General features: G+C 49.5%; 1 protein-coding gene across 1 annotated transcript in view; it reads left to right on the top strand.

Moving 5' to 3' along the window:
• Positions 1–23,520, top strand: part of PRORP (protein only RNase P catalytic subunit) — a 206,862-nt gene that overhangs the window by 99,194 nt on the left and 84,148 nt on the right. The window contains exon 4 of the mRNA XM_069638445.1: positions 15,915–16,022. Coding sequence (XP_069494546.1) covers positions 15,915–16,022 — 108 coding nt within the window. The remainder of the gene's footprint in view (positions 1–15,914; positions 16,023–23,520) is intronic.

The following is a 23,520-nucleotide window of genomic DNA, read 5'->3' as shown; positions in this document are numbered from 1 at the left end:
AACACATATCCTAGGCTGGGGTTGGAGATGGGCAGAGTGCCTAAACACATATCATAGGCTGGGGTGGGAGATGGACAGAGTGCCTAAACACATATCATAGGCTGGGATGGGAGACGGGCAGAGTGCCTAAACACATATCATAGGCTGGGGGTAGAGATGGGCAGAGTGCCTAAACACATATCATAGGCTGGGGTTAGAGATGGGCAGACTGCCTAAACACATATCATAGGCTGGGATGGGAGATGGGAAGAGTGCCTAAACACATATCATAGGCTGGGATGGGAGATGGGAAGAGTGCCTAAACACATATCATAGGCTGGGATGGGAGATGGGAAGAGTGCCTAAACACATATCATAGGCTGGGGTTAGAGATGGGCAGAGTGCTTAAACACATATCATAGACTGGGGTTAGAGATGGGCAGACTGCCTAAACACATATAATAGGCTGGGGTTAGAGATGGGCAGAGTGCCTAAACACATATCATAGGCTGGGGTTAGAGACGGGCAGAGTGCCTAAACACATATCATAGGCTGGGGTGGGAGATGGGCAGAGTGCCTAAACACATATAATAGGCTGGGGTGAGAGACGGGCAGAGTGCCTAAACACATATATTAGGCTGGGGTGGGAGATGGGCAGAGTGCCTAAACACATATAATAGGCTGGGGTGGGAGATGGACAGACTTCCTAAACACATATCATAGGCTGGGGTGGGAGATGGACAGAGTGCCTAAACACATATCCTAGGCTGGGGTTGGAGATGGGCAGAGTGCCTAAACACATATCATAGGCTGGGGTGGGAGATGGACAGAGTGCCTAAACACATATCATAGGCTGGGATGGGAGATGGGCAGAGTGCCTAAACACATATCATAGGCTGGGGTTGGAGATGGACAGAGTGCCTAAACACATATCATAGGCTGGGGGTAGAGATTGGCAGAGTGCCTAAACACATATCATAGGCTGGGGTGGGAGATGGACAGAGTGCCTAAACACATATGATCGGCTGGGGTGGGAGATGGACAGACTGCCTAAACACATATCATAGGCTGGGGTGGGAGATGGACAGAGTGCCTAAACACATATCCTAGGCTGGGGTTGGAGATGGGCAGAGTGCCTAAACACATATCATAGGCTGGGGTGGGAGATGGACAGAGTGCCTAAACACATATCATAGGCTGGGATGGGAGACGGGCAGAGTGCCTAAACACATATCATAGGCTGGGGTGGGAGATGGACAGAGTGCCTAAACACATATCATAGGCTGGGATGGGAGATGGGCAGAGTGCCTAAACACATATCATAGGCTGGGGTTAGAGATGGGCAGAGTGCCTAAACACATATAATAGGCTGGGGTTAGAGATGGGCAGAGTGCCTAAACACATATAATAGGCTGGGGTTAGAGATGGGCAGAGTGCCTAAACACATATCATAGGCTGGGGTTAGAGATGGGCAGAGTGCCTAAACCCATATCATAGGCTGGGATGGGAGATGGGCAGAGTGCCTAAACACATATCATAGGCTGGGATGGGAGATGGGCAGAGTGCCTAAACACATATCATAGGCTGGGGTTGGAGATGGACAGAGTGCCTAAACACATATCATAGGCTGGGGGTAGAGATTGGCAGAGTGCCTAAACACATATCATAGGCTGGGGTGGGAGATGGACAGAGTGCCTAAACACATATGATCGGCTGGGGTGGGAGATGGACAGACTGCCTAAACACATATCATAGGCTGGGGTGGGAGATGGACAGAGTGCCTAAACACATATCCTAGGCTGGGGTTGGAGATGGGCAGAGTGCCTAAACACATATCATAGGCTGGGGTGGGAGATGGACAGAGTGCCTAAACACATATCATAGGCTGGGATGGGAGACGGGCAGAGTGCCTAAACACATATCATAGGCTGGGGGTAGAGATGGGCAGAGTGCCTAAACACATATCATAGGCTGGGGTGGGAGATGGACAGAGTGCCTAAACACATATCATAGGCTGGGATGGGAGATGGGCAGAGTGCCTAAACACATATCATAGGCTGGGGTTAGAGATGGGCAGAGTGCCTAAACACATATAATAGGCTGGGGTTAGAGATGGGCAGAGTGCCTAAACACATATAATAGGCTGGGGTTAGAGATGGGCAGAGTGCCTAAACACATATCATAGGCTGGGGTTAGAGATGGGCAGAGTGCCTAAACCCATATCATAGGCTGGGATGGGAGATGGGCAGAGTGGCTAAACACATATCATAGGCTGGGGTTAGAGATGGGCAGAGTGCCTAAACACATATCGTAGGCTGGGGTTAGAGATGGGCAGAGTGCCTAAACACATATCGTAGGCTGGGGTTAGAGATGGGCAGAGTGCCTAAACACATATCATAGGCTGGGGTGGGAGATGGACAGACTGCCTAAACACATATATAAGGCTGGGGTGGGAGATGGACAGAGTGCCTAAACACATATCCTAGGCTGGGGTTGGAGATGGGCAGAGTGCCTAAACACATATCATAGGCTGGGGTGGGAGATGGACAGAGTGCCTAAACACATATCATAGGCTGGGATGGGAGACGGGCAGAGTGCCTAAACACATATCATAGGCTGGGGGTAGAGATGGGCAGAGTGCCTAAACACATATCATAGGCTGGGGTGGGAGATGGACAGAGTGCCTAAACACATATCATAGGCTGGGATGGGAGATGGGCAGAGTGCCTAAACACATATCATAGGCTGGGGTTAGAGATGGGCAGAGTGCCTAAACACATATAATAGGCTGGGGTTAGAGATGGGCAGAGTGCCTAAACACATATAATAGGCTGGGGTTAGAGATGGGCAGAGTGCCTAAACACATATCATAGGCTGGGGTTAGAGATGGGCAGAGTGCCTAAACCCATATCATAGGCTGGGATGGGAGATGGGCAGAGTGCCTAAACACATATCATAGGCTGGGGTTAGAGATGGGCAGAGTGCCTAAACACATATCGTAGGCTGGGGTTAGAGATGGGCAGAGTGCCTAAACACATATCGTAGGCTGGGGTTAGAGATGGGCAGAGTGCCTAAACACATATCATAGGCTGGGGTGGGAGATGGACAGACTGCCTAAACACATATATAAGGCTGGGGTGGGAGATGGACAGAGTGCCTAAACACATATCATAGGCTGGGGTGGGAGATGGACAGACTGCCTAAACACATATATAAGGCTGGGGTGGGAGATGGGCAGAGTGCCTAAACACATATCGTAGGCTGGGGTTAGAGATGGGCAGAGTGCCTAAACACATATGATCGGCTGGGGTGGGAGATGGACAGACTGCCTAAACACATATATAAGGCTGGGGTGGGAGATGGACAGAGTGCCTAAACACATATCATAGGCTGGGGTTAGAGATGGGCAGACTGCCTAAACACATATCATAGGCTGGGGTGGGAGATGGACAGACTGCCTAAACACATATATAAGGCTGGGGTGGGAGATGGGCAGACTGCCTAAACACATATCATAGGCTGGGGTTAGAGATGGGCAGAGTGCCTAAACACATATCATAGGCTGGGGTTAGAGATGGGCAGAGTGCCTAAACACATATCATAGGCTGAGGTTAGAGATGGGCAGAGTGCCTAAACACATATAATAGGCTGGGGTCAGAGATGGGCAGAGTGCCTAAACACATATCATAGGCTGGGGTGAGAGACGGGCAGAGTGCCTAAACACATATCATAGGCTGGGGTTAGAGATGGGCAGAGTGCCTAAACACATATAATAGGCTAGTGTGGGAGATGGGCAGAGTGCCTAAACACATATGATAGGCTGGGGTGGGAGATGGACAGAGTGCCTAAACACATATAATAGGCTAGTGTGGGAGATGGGCAGAGTGCCTAAACACATATTGTAGGCTGGGGTGGGAGATGGACAGAGTGCCTAAACACATATAATAGGCTAGTGTGGGAGATGGGCAGAGTGCCTAAACACATATGATAGGCTGGGGTGGGAGATGGACAGAGTACCTAAACACATATCATAGACTGGGGTTAGAGATGGGCAGAGTGCCTAAACACATATCATAGGCTGGGGTTAGAGATGGGCAGAGTGCCTAAACACATATAATAGGCTGGGGTGGGAGATGGGCAGAGTGCCTAAACACATATCATAGGCTGGGGTTAGAGATGGGCAGAGTGCCTAAACACATATCATAGGCTGGGGTTAGAGATGGGCAGAGTGCCTAAACACATATAATAGGCTGGGGTGGGAGATGGGCAGAGTGCCTAAACACATATCATAGGCTGGGGTGGGAGATGGACAGACTGCCTAAACACATATATTAGGCTGGGATGGGAGATGGACAGACTGCCTAAACACATATATAAGGCTGGGGTGGGAGATGGACAGAGTGCCTAAACACATATCATAGGCTGGGGTTAGAGATGGGCAGACTGCCTAAACACATATCATAGGCTGGGGTGGGAGATGGACAGACTGCCTAAACACATATATAAGGCTGGGGTGGGAGATGGGCAGACTGCCTAAACACATATCATAGGCTGGGGTTAGAGATGGGCAGAGTGCCTAAACACATATCATAGGCTGGGGTTAGAGATGGGCAGAGTGCCTAAACACATATCATAGGCTGAGGTTAGAGATGGGCAGAGTGCCTAAACACATATAATAGGCCGGGGCCAGAGATGGGCAGAGTGCCTAAACACATATCATAGGCTGGGGTGAGAGACGGGCAGAGTGCCTAAACACATATCATAGGCTGGGGTTAGAGATGGGCAGAGTGCCTAAACACATATCATAGGCTGGGGTGGGAGATGGACAGAGTGCCTAAACACATATTGTAGGCTGGGGTGGGAGATGGACAGAGTGCCTAAACACATATAATAGGCTAGTGTGGGAGATGGGCAGAGTGCCTAAACACATATGATAGGCTGGGGTGGGAGATGGACAGAGTACCTAAACACATATCATAGACTGGGGTTAGAGATGGGCAGAGTGCCTAAACACATATCATAGACTGGGGTGGGAGATGGGCAGAGTGCCTAAACACATATCATAGGCTGGGGTTAGAGATGGGCAGAGTGCCTAAACACATATAATAGGCTGGGGTGGGAGATGGGCAGAGTGCCTAAACACATATCATAGGCTGGGGTGGGAGATGGACAGACTGCCTAAACACATATATTAGGCTGGGATGGGAGATGGACAGACTGCCTAAACACATATCATAGGCTGGGGTTAGAGATGGGCAGAGTGCCTAAACACATATCATAGGCTGGGGTTAGAGATGGGCAGAGTGCCTAAACACATATCATAGGCTGGGGTTAGAGATGGGCAGAGTGCCTAAACACATACAATAAGCTGGGGTAGGAGATGGACAGAGTGCCTAAACACATATCATAGGCTGGGGTTAGAGATGGGCAGAGTGCCTAAACACATATCATAGGCTGAGGTTAGAGATGGGCAGAGTGCCTAAACACATATAATAGGCTGGGGTCAGAGATGGGCAGAGTGCCTAAACACATATCATAGGCTGGGGTGAGAGACGGGCAGAGTGCCTAAACACATATCATAGGCTGGGGTTAGAGATGGGCAGAGTGCCTAAACACATATCATAGGCTGGGGTGGGAGATGGACAGAGTGCCTAAACACATATTGTAGGCTGGGGTGGGAGATGGACAGAGTGCCTAAACACATATAATAGGCTAGTGTGGGAGATGGGCAGAGTGCCTAAACACATATGATAGGCTGGGGTGGGAGATGGACAGAGTACCTAAACGCATATCATAGACTGGGGTTAGAGATGGGCAGAGTGCCTAAACACATATCATAGGCTGGGGTGGGAGATGGGCAGAGTGCCTAAACACATATCATAGGCTGGGATGGGAGATGGACAGACTGCCTAAACACATATCATAGGCTGGGGTTAGAGATGGGCAGAGTGCCTAAACACATATCATAGGCTGGGGTTAGAGATGGGCAGAGTGCCTAAACACATATCATAGGCTGGGGTTAGAGATGGGCAGAGTGCCTAAACACATACAATAAGCTGGGGTAGGAGATGGACAGAGTGCCTAAACACATATCATAGGCTGGGGTTAGAGATGGGCAGAGTGCCTAAACACATACAATAAGCTGGGGTGGGAGATGGGCAGAGTGCCTAACACATATCATAGGCTGAGGTTAGAGATGGGCAGAGTGCCTCAACACATATCATAGGCTGGGGTTAGAGATGGGCAGAGTGCCTAAACACATATCATAGGCTGGGGTGGGAGATCGGCAGAGTGCCTAAACACATATTGTAGGCTGGGGTGGGAGATGGACAGAGTGCCTAAACACATATAATAGGCTGGGATGGGAGATGGACAGAGTGCCTAAACACATATCATAGACTGGGGTTAGAGATGGACAGAGTGCCTAAACACATAAAATAGGCTAGTGTGGGAGATGGACAGTGTGCCTAAACACATATAATAGGCTGGGGTTAGAGATGGGCAGAGTGCCTAAACACATATCATAGACTGAGGTTAGAGATGGGCAGAGTGCCTAAACACATATCATAGGCTGGGGTTAGAGATGGGCAGAGTGCCTAAACGCATATCATAGGCTGGGGTGGGTGATGGACAGAGTGCCTAAACACATATCATAGGCTGGGGTGGGTGATGGACAGAGTGCCTAAACACATATCATAGGCTAGTGTGGGAGATGGACAGAGTGCCTAAACACATATAATAGGCTGGGGTGGGTGATGGACAGAGTGCCTAAACACATATCATAGGCTGGGGTGGGTGATGGACAGAGTGCCTAAACACATGAAATAGGCTGGGGTGGGAGATGGACAGAGTGCCTAAACACATAAAATAGGCTAGTGTGGGAGATGGACAGTGTGCCTAAACACATATAATAGGCTGGGGTGGGAGTTGAACAGAGTGCCTAAACACATAAAATAGGCTAGTGTGGGAGATGGACAGAGTGCCTAAACACATATCATAGGCTGGGGTTAGAGATGGGCAGAGTGCCTAAACACATATCATAGACTGGGGTTAGAGATGGGCAGAGTGCCTAAACACATATCATAGGCTGGGGTTAGAGTTGGGCAGAGTGCCTAAACACATAACATAGGCTGGGGTTAGAGATGGGCAGAGTGCCTAAACACATATAATAGGCTGGGGTGGGAGATGGACAGACTGCCTAAACACATATCATAGGCTGGGGTTAGAGATGGCCAGAGTGCCTAAACACATATAATAGGCTGGGGTGGGAGATGGACAGACTGCCTAAACACATATCATAGGCTGGGGTTAGAGATGGCCAGAGTGCCTAAACACATATCATAGGCTGGGGTTAGAGATGGCCAGAGTGCCTAAACACATATCCTAGGCTGGGGTTGGAGATGGGCAGAGTGCCTAAACACATATCATAGACTGGGGTTAGAGATGGCCAGAGTGCCTAAACACATATCATAGGCTGGGGTTAGAGTTGGGCAGAGTACCTAAACACATATCATAGACTGGGGTTAGAGATGGGCAGAGTGCCTAAACACATATCATAGGCTGGGGTTAGAGATGGACAGAGTGCCTAAACACATATCATAGACTGGGGTTAGAGATGGGCAGAGTGCCTAAACACATATCATAGACTGGGGTTAGAGATGGGCAGAGTGCCTAAACACATATCATAGGCTGGGGTTAGAGTTGGGCAGAGTACCTAAACACATATCATAGACTGGGGTTAGAGATGGGCAGAGTGCCTAAACACATATCATAGGCTGGGGTTAGAGATGGACAGAGTGCCTAAACACATATCATAGGCTGGGGTTAGAGATGGGCAGAGTGCCTAAACACATATCATAGGCTGGGGTTAGAGATGGACAGAGTGCCTAAACACATATAATAGGCTGGGGTGGGAGATGGGCAGAGTGCCTAAACACATATCATAGGCTGGGGTTAGAGATGGGCAGAGTGCCTAAACACATATCATAGGCTGAGGTTAGAGATGGGCAGAGTACCTAAACACATATCATAGACTGGGGTTAGAGATGGGCAGAGTGCCTAAACACATCATAGGCTGGGGTGGGAGATGGGCAGAGTGCCTAAACACATATCATAGGCTGGGGTTAGAGATGGGCAGAGTGCCTAAACACATATAATAGGCTGGGGTGGGAGATGGGCAGAGTGCCTAAACACATATCATAGGCTGGGGTGGGAGATGCACAGAGTGCCTAAACACATATCATAGGCTGAGGTTAGAGATGGACAGAGTGCCTAAACACATATAATAGGCTGGGGTGGGAGATGGGCAGAGTGCCTAAACACATATCATAGGCTGGGGTTAGAGATGGGCAGAGTGCCTAAACACATATCATAGGCTGGGGTTAGAGATGGGCAGAGTGCCTAAACACATATAATAGGCTGGGGTGGGAGATGGACAGAGTGCCTAAACACATATCATAGGCTGGGGTGGGAGATGGACAGAGTGCCTAAACACATATCCTAGGCTGGGGTTGGAGATGGGCAGAGTGCCTAAACACATATCATAGGCTGGGGTGGGAGATGGACAGAGTGCCTAAACACACATCATAGGCTGGGGTTCGAGATGGGCAGAATGCCTAAACACATACAATAAGCTGGGGTGGGAGATGGACAGAGTGCCTAAACACATATCATAGGCTGGGGTTAGAGATGGGCAGAGTGCCTAAACACATACAATAAGCTGGGGTGGGAGATGGACAGAGTGCCTAAACACATATCATAGGCTGGGGTTAGAGAGGGGCAGAGTGCCTAAACACATACAATAAGCTGGGGTGGGAGATGGACAGAGTGCCTAAACACATATCATAGGCTGGGGTTAGAGAGGGGCAGAGTGCCTAAACACATACAATAAGCTGGGGTGGGAGATGGACAGAGTGCCTAAACACATATCATAGGCTGGGGTTAGAGATGGGCAGAGTGCCTAAACACATATCATAGGCTGGTGTTAGAGATGGGCAGAGTGCCTAAACACATATCATAGGCTGGTGTTAGAGATGGGCAGAGTGCCTAAACACATATCATAGGCTGGGGTTAGAGATGGGCAGAGTGCCTAAACACATATCATAGGCTGGGGTTAGAGATGGGCAGAGTGCCTAAACACATATCATAGGCTGGGGTGGGAGATGGGCAGACTGCCTAAACACATATCATAGGCTGGTGTTAGAGATGGACAGAGTGCCTAAACACATATCATAGGCTGGGGTTAGAGATGGGCAGAGTGCCTAAACACATATCATAGACTGGGGTTAGAGATGGGCAGAGTGCCTAAACACATATCATAGGCTGGGGTTAGAGTTGGGCAGAGTGCCTAAACACACAACATAGGCTGGGGTTAGAGATGGGCAGAGTGCCTAAACACATATAATAGGCTGGGGTGGGAGATGGACAGACTGCCTAAACACATATCATAGGCTGGGGTTAGAGATGGCCAGAGTGCCTAAACACATATCATAGGCTGGGGTTAGAGATGGACAGAGTGCCTAAACACATATAATAGGCTGGGGTGGGAGATGGGCAGAGTGCCTAAACACATATCATAGGATGGGGTTAGAGATGGGCAGAGGGCCTAAACACATATCATAGGCTGAGGTTAGAGATGGGCAGAGTACCTAAACACATATCATAGACTGGGGTTAGAGATGGGCAGAGTGCCTAAACACATATCATAGACTGGGGTTAGATATGGGCAGAGTGCCTAAACACATATCATAGGCTGGGGTTAGAGATGGACAGAGTGCCTAAACACATATCATAGGCTGGGGTTAGAGATGGGCAGAGTGCCTAAACACATATCATAGGCTGGGGTTAGAGATGGACAGAGTGCCTAAACACATATCATAGGCTGGGGTGGGAGATGGGCAGAGTGCCTAAACACATATCATAGGCTGGGGTTAGAGATGGGCAGAGTGCCTAAACACATATCATAGGCTGAGGTTAGAGATGGGCAGAGTACCTAAACACATATCATAGACTGGGGTTAGAGATGGGCAGAGTGCCTAAACACATATCATAGGCTGGGGTGGGAGATGGGCAGAGTGCCTAAACACATATCATAGGCTGGGGTTAGAGATGGGCAGAGTGCCTAAACACATATAATAGGCTGGGGTGGGAGATGGGCAGAGTGCCTAAACACATATCATAGGCTGGGGTGGGAGATGGACAGAGTGCCTAAACACATATCATAGGCTGAGGTTAGAGATGGACAGAGTGCCTAAACACATATAATAGGCTGGGGTGGGAGATGGGCAGAGTGCCTAAACACATATCATAGGCTGGGGTTAGAGATGGGCAGAGTGCCTAAACACATATCATAGGCTGGGGTTAGAGATGGGCAGAGTGCCTAAACACATATAATAGGCTGGGGTGGGAGATGGACAGAGTGCCTAAACACATATCATAGGCTGGGGTGGGAGATGGACAGAGTGCCTAAACACATATCCTAGGCTGGGGTTGGAGATGGGCAGAGTGCCTAAACACATATCATAGGCTGGGGTGGGAGATGGACAGAGTGCCTAAACACATATCATAGGCTGGGGTTCGAGATGGGCAGAATGCCTAAACACATACAATAAGCTGGGGTGGGAGATGGACAGAGTGCCTAAACACATATCATAGGCTGGGGTTAGAGATGGGCAGAGTGCCTAAACACATACAATAAGCTGGGGTGGGAGATGGACAGAGTGCCTAAACACATATCATAGGCTGGGGTTAGAGAGGGGCAGAGTGCCTAAACACATACAATAAGCTGGGGTGGGAGATGGACAGAGTGCCTAAACACATATCATAGGCTGGGGTGGGAGATGGGCAGACTGCCTAAACACATATCATAGGCTGGTGTTAGAGATGGACAGAGTGCCTAAACACATATCATAGGCTGGGGTTAGAGATGGGCAGAGTGCCTAAACACATACAATAAGCTGGGGTGGGAGATGGACAGCGTGCCTAAACACATATCATAGGCTGGGGTTAGAGATGGGCAGAGTGCCTAAACACATACAATAAGCTGGGGTGGGAGATGGAGAGAGTGCCTAAACACATATCATAGGCTGGGGTTCGAGATGGGCAGAGTGCCTAAACACACATAATAAGCTGGGGTGGGAGATGGACAGCGTGCCTAAACACATATCATAGGCTGGGGTTAGAGATGGGCAGAGTGCCTAAACACATACAATAAGCTGGGGTGGGAGATGGAGAGAGTGCCTAAACACATATCATAGGCTGGGGTTCGAGACGGGCAGAGTGCCTAAACACATATAATAGGTTGGGGTGGGAGATGGGCAGAGTGCCTAAACACATATCATAGGCCGGGGTTAGAGACGGGCAGAGTGCCTAAACACATATAATAGGCTGGGGTGGGAGTTGAACAGAGTGCCTAAACACATAAAATAGGCTAGTGTGGGAGATGGACAGAGTGCCTAAACACATATCATAGGCTGGGGTGGGTGATGGACAGAGTGCCTAAACACATATAATAGGCTGGGGTTAGAGATGGACAGAGTGCCTAAACACATATAATAGGCTGGGGTGGGAGTTGAACAGAGTGCCTAAACACATAAAATAGGCTAGTGTGGGAGATGGACAGAGTGCCTAAACACATATCATAGGCTGGGGTTAGAGATGGGCAGAGTGCCTAAACACATATCATAGGCTGGGGTTAGAGATGGGCAGAGTGCCTAAACACATATCATAGGCTGGGGTTAGAGTTGGGCAGAGTACCTAAACACATATCATAGACTGGGGTTAGAGATGGGCAGAGTGCCTAAACACATATCATAGGCTGGGGTTAGAGATGGACAGAGTGCCTAAACACATATCATAGGCTGGGGTTAGAGATGGGCAGAGTGCCTAAACACATATCATAGGCTGGGGTTAGAGATGGACAGAGTGCCTAAACACATATAATAGGCTGGGGTGGGAGATGGGCAGAGTGCCTAAAAACACATATCATAGGCTGGGGTTAGAGATGGGCAGAGTGCCTAAACACATATCATAGGCTGAGGTTAGAGATGGGCAGAGTACCTAAACACATATCATAGACTGGGGTTAGAGATGGGCAGAGTGCCTAAACACATATCATAGGCTGGGGTGGGAGATGGGCAGAGTGCCTAAACACATATCATAGGCTGGGGTTAGAGATGGGCAGAGTGCCTAAACACATATCATAGGCTGAGGTTAGAGATGGACAGAGTGCCTAAACACATATAATAGGCTGGGGTGGGAGATGGGCAGAGTGCCTAAACACATATCATAGGCTGGGGTTAGAGATGGGCAGAGTGCCTAAACACATATCATAGGCTGGGGTTAGAGATGGGCAGAGTGCCTAAACACATATAATAGGATGGGGTGGGAGATGGACAGAGTGCCTAAACACATATCATAGGCTGGGGTGGGAGATGGACAGAGTGCCTAAACACATATCCTAGGCTGGGGTTGGAGATGGGCAGAGTGCCTAAACACATATCATAGGCTGGGGTGGGAGATGGACAGAGTGCCTAAACACATATCATAGGCTGGGGTTAGAGAGGGGCAGAGTGCCTAAACACATACAATAAGCTGGGGTGGGAGATGGACAGAGTGCCTAAACACATATCATAGGCTGGGGTTAGAGAGGGGCAGAGTGCCTAAACACATACAATAAGCTGGGGTGGGAGATGGACAGAGTGCCTAAACACATATCATAGGCTGGGGTTAGAGATGGGCAGAGTGCCTAAACACATATCATAGGCTGGGGTGGGAGATGGGCAGACTGCCTAAACACATATCATAGGCTGGTGTTAGAGATGGACAGAGTGCCTAAACACATACAATAAGCTGGGGTGGGAGATGGACAGCGTGCCTAAACACATATCATAGGCTGGGGTTAGAGATGGGCAGAGTGCCTAAACACATACAATAAGCTGGGGTGGGAGATGGAGAGAGTGCCTAAACACATATCATAGGCTGGGGTTCGAGACGGGCAGAGTGCCTAAACACATATAATAGGTTGGGGTGGGAGATGGGCAGAGTGCCTAAACACATATCATAGGCCGGGGTTAGAGACGGGCAGAGTGCCTAAACACATATAATAGGCTGGGGTGGGAGTTGAACAGAGTGCCTAAACACATAAAATAGGCTAGTGTGGAAGATGGACAGAGTGCCTAAACACATATCATAGGCTGGGGTGGGTGATGGACAGAGTGCCTAAACACATATAATAGGCTGGGGTTAGAGATGGACAGAGTGCCTAAACACATATAATAGGCTGGGGTGGGAGTTGAACAGAGTGCCTAAACACATAAAATAGGCTAGTGTGGGAGATGGACAGAGTGCCTAAACACATATCATAGGCTGGGGTTAGAGATGGGCAGAGTGCCTAAACACATATCATAGGCTGGGGTTAGAGATGGGCAGAGTGCCTAAACACATACAATAAGCTGGGGTGGGAGATGGACAGAGTGCCTAAACACATATAATAGGCTGGGGTTAGAGATGGGCAGAGTGCCTAAACACATATCATAGACTGGGGTTAGAGATGGGCAGAGTGCCTAAACACATATCATAGGCTGGGGTTAGAGTTGGGCAGAGTACCTAAACACATAACATAGGCTGGGGTTAGAGATGGGCAGAGTGCCTAAACACATATAATAGGCTGGGGTGGGAGATGGACAGACTGCCTAAACACATATCATAGGCTGGGGTTAGAGATGGCCAGAGTGCCTAAACACATATCATAGGCTGGGGTTAGAGTTGGGCAGAGTACCTAAACACATATCATAGACTGGGGTTAGAGATGGGCAGAGTGCCTAAACACATATCATAGGCTGGGGTTAGAGATGGGCAGAGTGCCTAAACACATATCATAGGCTGAGGTTAGAGATGGGCAGAGTACCTAAACACATATCATAGACTGGGGTTAGAGATGGGCAGAGTGCCTAAACACATATCATAGGCTGGGGTGGGAGATGGGCAGAGTGCCTAAACACATATCATAGGCTGGGGTTAGAGATGGGCAGACTGCCTAAACACATATATTAGGCTTGGGTGGGAGATGGGCAGAGTGCCTAAACACATATCATAGGCTGAGGTTAGAGATGGACAGAGTGCCTAAACACATATCATAGGCTGGGGTTAGAGATGGGCAGAGTGCCTAAACACATATAATAGGCTGGGGTGGGAGATGGACAGACTGCCTAAACACATATCATAGGCTGGGGTGGGAGATGGACAGAGTGCCTAAACACATATCATAGGCTGGGGTGGGAGATGGACAGAGTGCCTAAACACATATCCTAGGCTGGGGTTGGAGATGGGCAGAATGCCTAAACACATATCATAGGCTGGGGTTAGAGATGGGCAGAGTGCCTAAACACATATCATAGGCTGGGGTTCGAGATGGGCAGAATGCCTAAACACATATCATAGGCTGGGGTTAGAGATGGGCAGAGTGCCTAAACACATATCATAGGCTGGGGTTAGAGAGGGGCAGAGTGCCTAAACACATATCCTAGGCTGGGGTTCGAGATGGGCAGAGTGCCTAAACACATATCATAGGCTGGGGTTATAGATGGCCAGACTTCCTAAACACATATAATAGGCTGGGGTGGGAGATGGGCAGAGTGCCTAAACACATATAATAGGCTGGGGTGGGAGATGGGCAGAGTGCCTAAACACATATAATAGGCTGGGGTGGGAGATGGCCAGAGTGCCTAAACACATATAATAGGCTGGGGTGGGAGATGGCCAGAGTGCCTAAACACATATAATAGGCTGGGGTGGGAGATGGGCAGAGTGCCTAAACACATATAATAGGCTGGCGTGGGAGCTGGACAGACTTCCTAAACACATATCATAGGCTGGGGTGGGAGATGGGCAGACTGCCTAAACACATATCATAGGCTGGGGTTAGAGATGGGCAGAGTGCCTAAACACATACAATAAGCTGGGGTGGGAGATGGACAGCGTGCCTAAACACATATCATAGGCTGGGGTTAGAGATGGGCAGAGTGCCTAAACACATACAATAAGCTGGGGTGGGAGATGGAGAGAGTGCCTAAACACATATAATAGGTTGGGGTGGGAGATGGGCAGAGTGCCTAAACACATATCATAGGCTGGGGTTAGAGATGGGCAGAGTGCCTAAACACATATCATAGGCTGGGGTGGGAGATGGGCAGAGTGCCTAAACACATATCATAGGCTGGGGTAGAGATGGGCAGAGTGCCTAAACACATATAATAGGCTGGGGTGGGAGATGGGCAGACTGCCTAAACACATATAATAGGCTGGGGTGGGAGATGGACAGAGTGCCTAAACACATATAATAGGCTGGGGTGAGAGACGGGCAGACTGCCTAACACATATCATAGGATGGGGTTAGAGATGGGCAGAGTGCCTAAACACATATCATAGGCTGGGGTGAGAGAGGAGCAGAGTGCCTAAACATATATCATAGGCTGGGGTAAGAGATGGGCAGAGTACCCAAACACACACACTATGCTGGGGGAGAGAGATGGGCAGAGAGCCTAACACACACACTAGACTGGTGTGAGAGATAGGCAGAGGGCTTAACACATACACTAGGCTCGGGGAGAGAGATTGGCAGAGAGCCTAACACATACACTGTACTGGGGAGAGAGATGGGCAGAGAGCCTAACACATACACTAGTCTCGGGGAGAGAGATGGGCAGAGTACCCAAACACACACACTATGCTGGGGGGAGATGGGCAGAGAGCCTAACGCATACACTAGGCTGGGGGTCGTTGTGCGACAGGGCAGTGTTTTCAGTATGGAAGGGAGCGCATTTGAGTAGGTTGCCCCGGCCGGGCACTTTATTGCCCAGAGACTACCCTGGCCACATGCACCCTTCTGTCCTCCTTTGGGAATCCATATTGACCTGCTCTCTCTCTTCCAATTCCAGGAGCTGCAGGAATTCCGGGATTTTGTGCACAGTTGTCCTGCCTTTGACATTGTGATCGATGGACTGAACGTGGCCAACATCACCGGCAGGGGGTGCCGCTCGCAGATCGTAAGTTCTCTGCCCATATCATGCACACACAGCGATATCCATGTAACGGCACTCTGCACAGAAAGTCCAGGACTCAGGTACATTATGAGGAGTCTTGTGAATCACAGGGCTTAAATGGTAGGAGTGCTAGAAACCAGCTCTTAGGTGCATTGGCAGAGCTGTGGTTCGGTCAAAGAACTGGAGGAGCAGGCTGCTGCAAGTCAGGGGTCCGGTGCATTGGAGGAGTTGTGTGTGGGTCTTAGTATCGGAATAATATTTTATTTCCCATAGGTTCTGAGGTTCATGGCCCATCTACTGCATGGGCGACCTGGGCCACTCCATTTAAGTGAAACGCTCCCAACTCCTGTGCTGATGGTGGCCGCGCCTTCACTGGGATGCAGGGAAATGGGGGCGGCGGGGGCGGTGGGTTTCCTGTGGTGCTGCCAGAGCTAAGGCCGGCCATGCTGAAGTACATATTTGATTTCCGTACTGAAACAGGGGTGTTACAGGTTAGAACTGAGGTGCTTTGACAGAGCTGTATATCAGTATGGCCATTCCAGGTGTTCTGGAAGTCAGGAGCAAGATGCAGTGGCCGAGCTGTGTTTGGACCTCGGTGCTGGAATAACGGGTGTTCTGCAGGCCAGGACTAGGGGCAATGTGAGAGTTGTGTCTGGTCTTAGTATTGGAATTGTAGGGGTGCCGCAGATCAGGACTGAGATGTCTTGGCAGAGGTATGTCTCAGTCAAAACTGAAATAACAGTTATATTGCAGGTCAGGGATAAGGTGTGTTGACTGATGTGAGGGGTCAGAAATGAGAGGCGGATACAAAATTGTTATGTTTTCGACATTAGACATCTTTATTAAAATAAAGGGGTTGGATAAAGGCTTTTCTGTCCCTACCCTAAAGCGAGTTTCCCTACCTAGGAAACTTAAGCAAAAGATTAGTCTGTGTCTTGTCATTAGAATTATGTAAACTGTCCTTGTGTCCCAAAATATCTGACCCTCACACTGGAAATGAACAGCCAAGATGTGCAGGGAAACCTTTCTCTGATTTAGGTTTAGCGAAACGTGTTCACATGTAAAGTAAATTGATTCATTCAACAAAAATGTTTTTTTTCTTTTTTCATTAAGTGAATTTGGTTAATTTAACCTTCCACACTACATATAAAAAACTCAGACATAAAAAGCAATAAAGTTTCTCTTGATTTTGTACATTCAGGACAGTTCAATAATATAATTTCTGATGTTTGTTAATCTGCTTAGAATCACATGCTGTGCATAGTCCGACATCCAGTGGTCACTGCGGAGTATTGCATTTTGTTTTTTTCGTAGTCGAAAAGGGGACGTCGACAAGGCGTGTGTTTAACACTATCCCTATAGTGACATGCGTTGTACCCACAATCCCTCACACGTCGAGGTCCCTCAGATTGTTTTTTTCCACCCAGTTATTGGTCGCCTCTATGCGGAGCTCCTCAAAAGACATTGCAAAATCATTTCTTCGACCCTTGATCGTTTATTATTATTAATATCTAACACATAGATCCCTCCCTCGACGAAGCTGCAAGCTGTTTCTCCGCCGAGCAAGATCTTCGACGGAAGGACGAGCGGAGGAGATCCTTCGGCGTCACCGAACACGTGGCCTGGCCTCGCCGGCCTTACACAGTAGGGAGAGTGGGGTTGTGTGATCTTTTCTTTTCACTCCGAGAATGCCTTTCTCTTTCCCCTCCCTCTCTTTCGAGGTCGTAATCACACTTCTTGCCCTCAGCTATGGAGAGGACGCCCTTTAGGTTTTGCCCACTTTGCAAAGGCAAATATACCTGGAAGGACAAGCACAAACAGTGCAACCGTTGCTTGCCCCTCGATCACAAGGAGGACGGCTGTGCGGCCTGTAAATTACTTAAGCCCAAAACGATAAAGGACCGCAGGGTCAAAAGGTGGGCGGCCTATGCCATGTCTAGGTCAGATTCCTCGCCCGCTGCCGCCGCCGAATGTGACGAGGACAGTGATTACACGACCTCCTTAACGGAGGTTGTAGACCTCTCGAGGGAGCGTTATCTATCCTCTTCGTCCGTCCCCGGCCCCGACAAGCCCGGCTCATGCCTAGCTTATGGGGCTGAACACCCTGGCAACAAGGACGCACACAAGAAATCTCATAAACACATACCCCACGGCACGCATTAGTCGAAGACGAAGGCAGCCATAGCGCCAACGGAGGCGCCGGGCCCACCGGCGTCTTCCGCCGACCGTAAGGGTCGCCAGCCATCCCCGCCACCGCTCCCGCGACAGGCGACCGGGCACTCTGGAAATAAGGGCGCTAACCCCAAACCCTCAGGCCGCGACGCGCCTCGTAAGAGTGCGCACGTTGTCAGTAAAGACTCGACGGGACCTAGCGCGACGGCGAGCGATCCCTCGGCAGACAGAATGATCGCCGAAAGCCTCGTGCGTATATATCTTCTAAGGACGGCCAGAGACAGACAAGTGACACGCCGAAAACCGCGCACAAGGCCAAAGAAACGCCGAAGGCGCCGGAAAGTAGGCTGGGACAGCTCCCACCGTCGACGGAAAGCCCTAGCCTGCCAGAACACTTCTCAGAAGGCGAAGGCACCTTATCTTCAGCGCTATGGGACAGATCTAGGCGAATACAAGGAGAAGAAACTCCTTTTTCACTCCCAGACCACTCTGGCCTACCTCAGTGGACCTTAGAGAAGTTCCAGTCCTGTATGGACAAGTTAGACAGATTCATGGCGATTCCAGAAAATAGGACACCTAAAAGACCTAGGGAGGTACTCCTAGAAAGTCCAAGGGCTAAATACCCGAAGTTGTTCTATAAACCCTTTCAGGAGGATATGAACTCTTACGACCTCACCGAAGAGGAGACTCACTTCCAGGAAGGAGAGGAGTTCATTAATGATGAAACCAACAAGAGGGAGAAGGCTTCCATGAGGACACTAACATAAGTGAGGAAGGGTACGAAGAAGACCCAGGTGAGGGTGACCCAAATCCCTGGCAGTCACCATCAGGGTCTACAGAGCCAGACATTATAGACATCAGGTCTCCTCAGACCACCCCAGTTAGGAACCCTTCGCCTGTTGACGATCAGCCCACCTTTAACACGCTGCTGAGGAAGGCAGCAGCACATTTTGAGGTCGAAACTGGGGAGGTCACCCCAGACACTGACTTTGTGGAAAGGATTATCAAAGAAAAAAACCCCACCAGCCAAACAATTCCAATACTCGCCTCTGTTAAGAGACGAATCAACCCTTCACTGGCCACCCCTGCACTAGTAAGAGGGGTTAATCCAAGAATCGAAAAATTGTTCTCACCCTCTCAATCAGACCCACTATATATTAAGGGTCACTCAATCCCGGACTCCTTAGTGGTGACTAACACTAGGAAAAGGGCTGGGGTTCCACTGTCTACCAGCGAGGCACCCCGGATAAAGAGGGGAAAAAGCTTTATGCCCTAGCCAAAAGAATTACCACCTCGGCAGCGTTCTCAACTAGAATTGCCAATAATAACACATTGCTGGCAAGCTACGCTGATGCGCAATGGGGAAAGCTTAAGCAGGACATCGAGGAAGTCCCTGAACCCCTAAAAACTAGATTGCTGTCTACAGTTAATGAAGAGTCTCTGGTCAACCAATGCATCGTTAAGAATACCCTCGATGCAGCGGAAACAGCTGGCCGCTCTTTGGTACAGGGAATTCTGCTGAAGCGCCACGTCTGGCTTCGCAATTCCGGGTTTAAGGCGGAAACGCAAGCGGCGCTCATTAACAAGCCTATTGAAGAGTCTAACCTCTTTGGAAAGGCAGTGGACGACGCACTGGAAAATGCGAAAAAATAATTTGATACCATAAAGACCTTGGACCAAATCTCAAAGCCCCCTAACAGGCGGGGATTTGGCAACAAACGCTTTTTTCGTGGCCAACGCCACCAACAGAATCAACAACTTCAATATTCTGCCAACAACTACCAAAGTAATAGTGGCCAGTACAATCAGAGAGGTCAACGCCGTGGCAAGGGGAGAGGTCGGGGTTCCACCCCTAGAGGCTCCCAAGCCACCAACAACACCAAGTGGCGCGAAGATTCGGGTCCCCTCCCATGCATCGCCGGTCGGGGGCCGGTTAACATCCTTTCTTCCAGCATGGGAGGGAATAACATCAGACCGCTGGGTACTATCCACCGTAGCCCGCGGCTACTGTATAGAGTTCAACAGTTCCCCAACATACAGACACCCGAGGGGACGACGCATGACACCAGAACACCTCGCCATCCTTCTCCAAGAAGTGGACCAGCTACTGGAAAAAGGAGCTATAGAGGTCGTGCCTCTATCTCGGGTAACGGAAGGTATTTATTCAGTGTACTTCCTTGTGCCCAAAAAGGATCTAACCATGCGCCCTGTATTAGATCTGCACCCAGCAAACAAGTTTGTCAAACCCCAAAAGTTTCGTATGGTGACCTTACAGGAAGTGATCCCACTGCTATCACAGGGAGATTACATGACAACACTGGACATGAAAGATGCATACTTTCATATTTTAATGTTGCCAGCGCACAGAAAATACCTCAGGTTCATGATAGAGGGCAAACACTACCAGTTCATAGTGCTACCCTTCAGCATAGCATCTGCACCAATGGTATTCACGAAAGTACTGGCAGTGGCAGTGGCCCACCTGCGCAGGTTATCCATCCCAGTATACCCTTACCTCGACGACTGGCTCATAACAGGGGATTCTTACGAGACATGCTTCTCAAACACCCAAAAGACTGTAGACCTTTTGTTCCAACCGGGCTTCTCCATCAACGAGAAGAAGTCCAGCTTAGACCCCAGCCAAGTCAAACAATTCCTAGGGGCTCTAATTCGAACAAAGGACGGCCTCGTCTTCCCCTCCAACCAGAGGGTCCAAAACATGCTGTTTCAGATCCCCCAATATGTGGCAGGTCGGGAGGTGACGGTGCGCAAAGCGATGCGATTGCTAGGAATGATGGCGTTGTGTATTTATTTGGTACCTCACGCGTGCCTGCGCATGCGCCCAATGCAAGAGTGGCTCAACAGCCAGTGGTGTCAGGCCAGCGGACAATGGGACGATCTAGTGGTGGTCTCGCAGGCCTGGGTTCTCTCGCTACGGTGGTGGACAAAGGAAAACCTGGTAAGAGGGAAACCCTTTGCCACACCCGCAGTGGAAGCCACTCTAACCACAGACGCATCCCTCACAGGATGGGGGGCTCACCTATCCCATCAGACTGCTCACGGAGTGTGGTCTCCGAGCATAGCATCCAAGCACATAAACCTACTGGAGCTACTGGCCGTGTTCAAGGCACTAAAAGCCTTCCAGGAACACCTACAAGGGAAAAGAGTGATGGTCCTTACGGACAGCACATCAGCCATGTACTACCTCAACAAGCAAGGGGGCACCCACTCTCCAGGACTGTCCAAGCTGTCCCAGAATATCTGGAAGTGGGCTCTCAACCACAACATGTTCCTACTGTCGCAACATGTACCAGGGGAACTCAATCTGCTAGCAGACGAACTCAGCAGAGACTTCCCTCTGCCCTCAGAGTACGAATGGCGGTTACACGAAGACATCGTCTTCGACATCTTCACACAATGGGGCTTCCCATAAATAGACCTCTTCGCAACTCTGGAGAACTCACAATGCCTAGATTACGCCTCCAGATACCCACAGAACCGCTCCAAGGGGAACGGTCTCTGGATACCATGGTCAGGGAAATTTATTTACGCTTCCCCCCCCCCCCCGACTCCTCTGCTGAACAAGATAGTGCACAAGATGCACCAGGAACCAGTCACCATGATACTGATAGCCCCGATGTGGGCCCGCCAACCATGGTTTGCGCACCTGTTGGAGATGTCCCTGTCCCCACCAGTGAAACTGTCCTGCCCGTACAACTTGCTGTCACAGGACAAGGGCAAGACATTACACCCATGCCCACAGAACATGAATTTAGCAGCCTGGCTCCTGAGGTCATAGAATTTGGCCATTTACAACTCCCTCAGAAATGCATGGATATTCTTAAAGAAGCTAGAAAACCCAACACTCGCCACTGCTATTCTAGCAAGTGGAAGAGATTTGTCATCTGGTGTAGAGGTAAGAACATCAACCCAGTCCACTGCTCTCCCACACAAATTGTCCTTTACCTGACCCATTTACTGGACTCAGGTCTAGTGTTCAATTCTATTAAAGTCCATCTAGCGGCACTTTCTGCATAGACCACTTCCCAGCTTAAAGTGTCGTGGTGGAAAGTCCCAGTTATCAAAGCCTTCATGGAGGGAGTAAAGAGAATACACCCCCCGATAGCTAACCCAGCTCCCGGCTGGGACCTGAATGTGGTACTTGCCAAACTCATGGGCTCACCCTTTGAACCCATGCACAAAGCAACTCTTAAAGACCTCACTCTTAAGACTGCTTTTCTAATAGCTATCACCTCCATTAGGAGAGTAAGTGAACTACAGGCTCTTTCTGTTCTAGACCCCTTTGTAGCCGTTCACAAAGATAAAGTGGTTCTAAGCACGCACCCAAGGTTTGCACCGAAATTCATCTCAAAATTCCATGTAAACCAGTCAATAGAACTACCAACGTTCTTTCAAAACTCTTCCAATTTGGGAGAAGAAAGTCTGCATACACTTGATGTGCGCAGAGCGGTCATGTTCTACATGGAAAGAACCAGACCTCTGAGGAAGACTAATCAGTTCTTCGTCTCGGTGGCAGCAGGAAGAGAAGGGGATGCAGTTTCAAAATCCACTATGTCTAGATGGATTGTCCAATGCATCACTCTATGTTACACTCCTGCTAAGAGAGAACTACCCTTCCAAGCCGAGAGCACATTCTACTCGTGGCACTGGGGCTTCCATAGCATTCATTGCAAATGTCCCTCTTGAGCAAAGCGGAAACCTGGAGTTCTGTACACACCTTTACAAAACACTACTGTCTAGATGCACACTCTAGATCTGACTCCCAGGTGGGACAGGCAGTATTAAGATATCTTTTCTCCACTGTTCCTTCTCATAACCCACCGCCAACTCCGGGTACTGCTCGATAGTCTATGCACAGCATGTGATTCTTAACAAACATCAGAAGACAATGCATTACTTGCCGTAAAAGCATTTCGAGGGGATTGGGTCCTCCGACGTATTCCATATCTATGACATGTAATCACCACAGCTGTGCTGCTTCGGAAACTTTTTTCTGCGTCCTGCATCGATGACGTCGATGCGCCGTCGTCGAGGACCTCGTCCGACGTCATCCGATGTGATAAGTAGGACGCACGATGCCCGTAGCCTCAGTTCCGTTTTTTCCGCGAACGTGTTGCTTCGTGAATCTCGGTTAACGCCTCGAATCTTTGGAGTTCTGTTCTTCTCGGTTCTTCGAACCTGTTCGTTTTTGTGAAAATCCTTCGTATGAAGATGTCTTCTACTTCGTCTTCGACCCCGCGTCCGGGCTTCAAGAAGTGCAGGGAGTGTGGGTCCAAGATGTCGGTGACGGACTCGCACGACGCCTGCC

The sequence above is a fragment of the Ambystoma mexicanum genome, chromosome 14, assembly GCF_040938575.1.
Source record: "Ambystoma mexicanum isolate Mex_15411 chromosome 14, UKY_AmexF1_1, whole genome shotgun sequence".
In the NCBI taxonomy this organism is placed as follows: Eukaryota; Metazoa; Chordata; class Amphibia; order Caudata; family Ambystomatidae; genus Ambystoma; species Ambystoma mexicanum.
The sequence above is the reverse complement of the archived record's forward strand: the minus strand, read 5'-3'. Positions and strand labels throughout refer to the sequence as shown.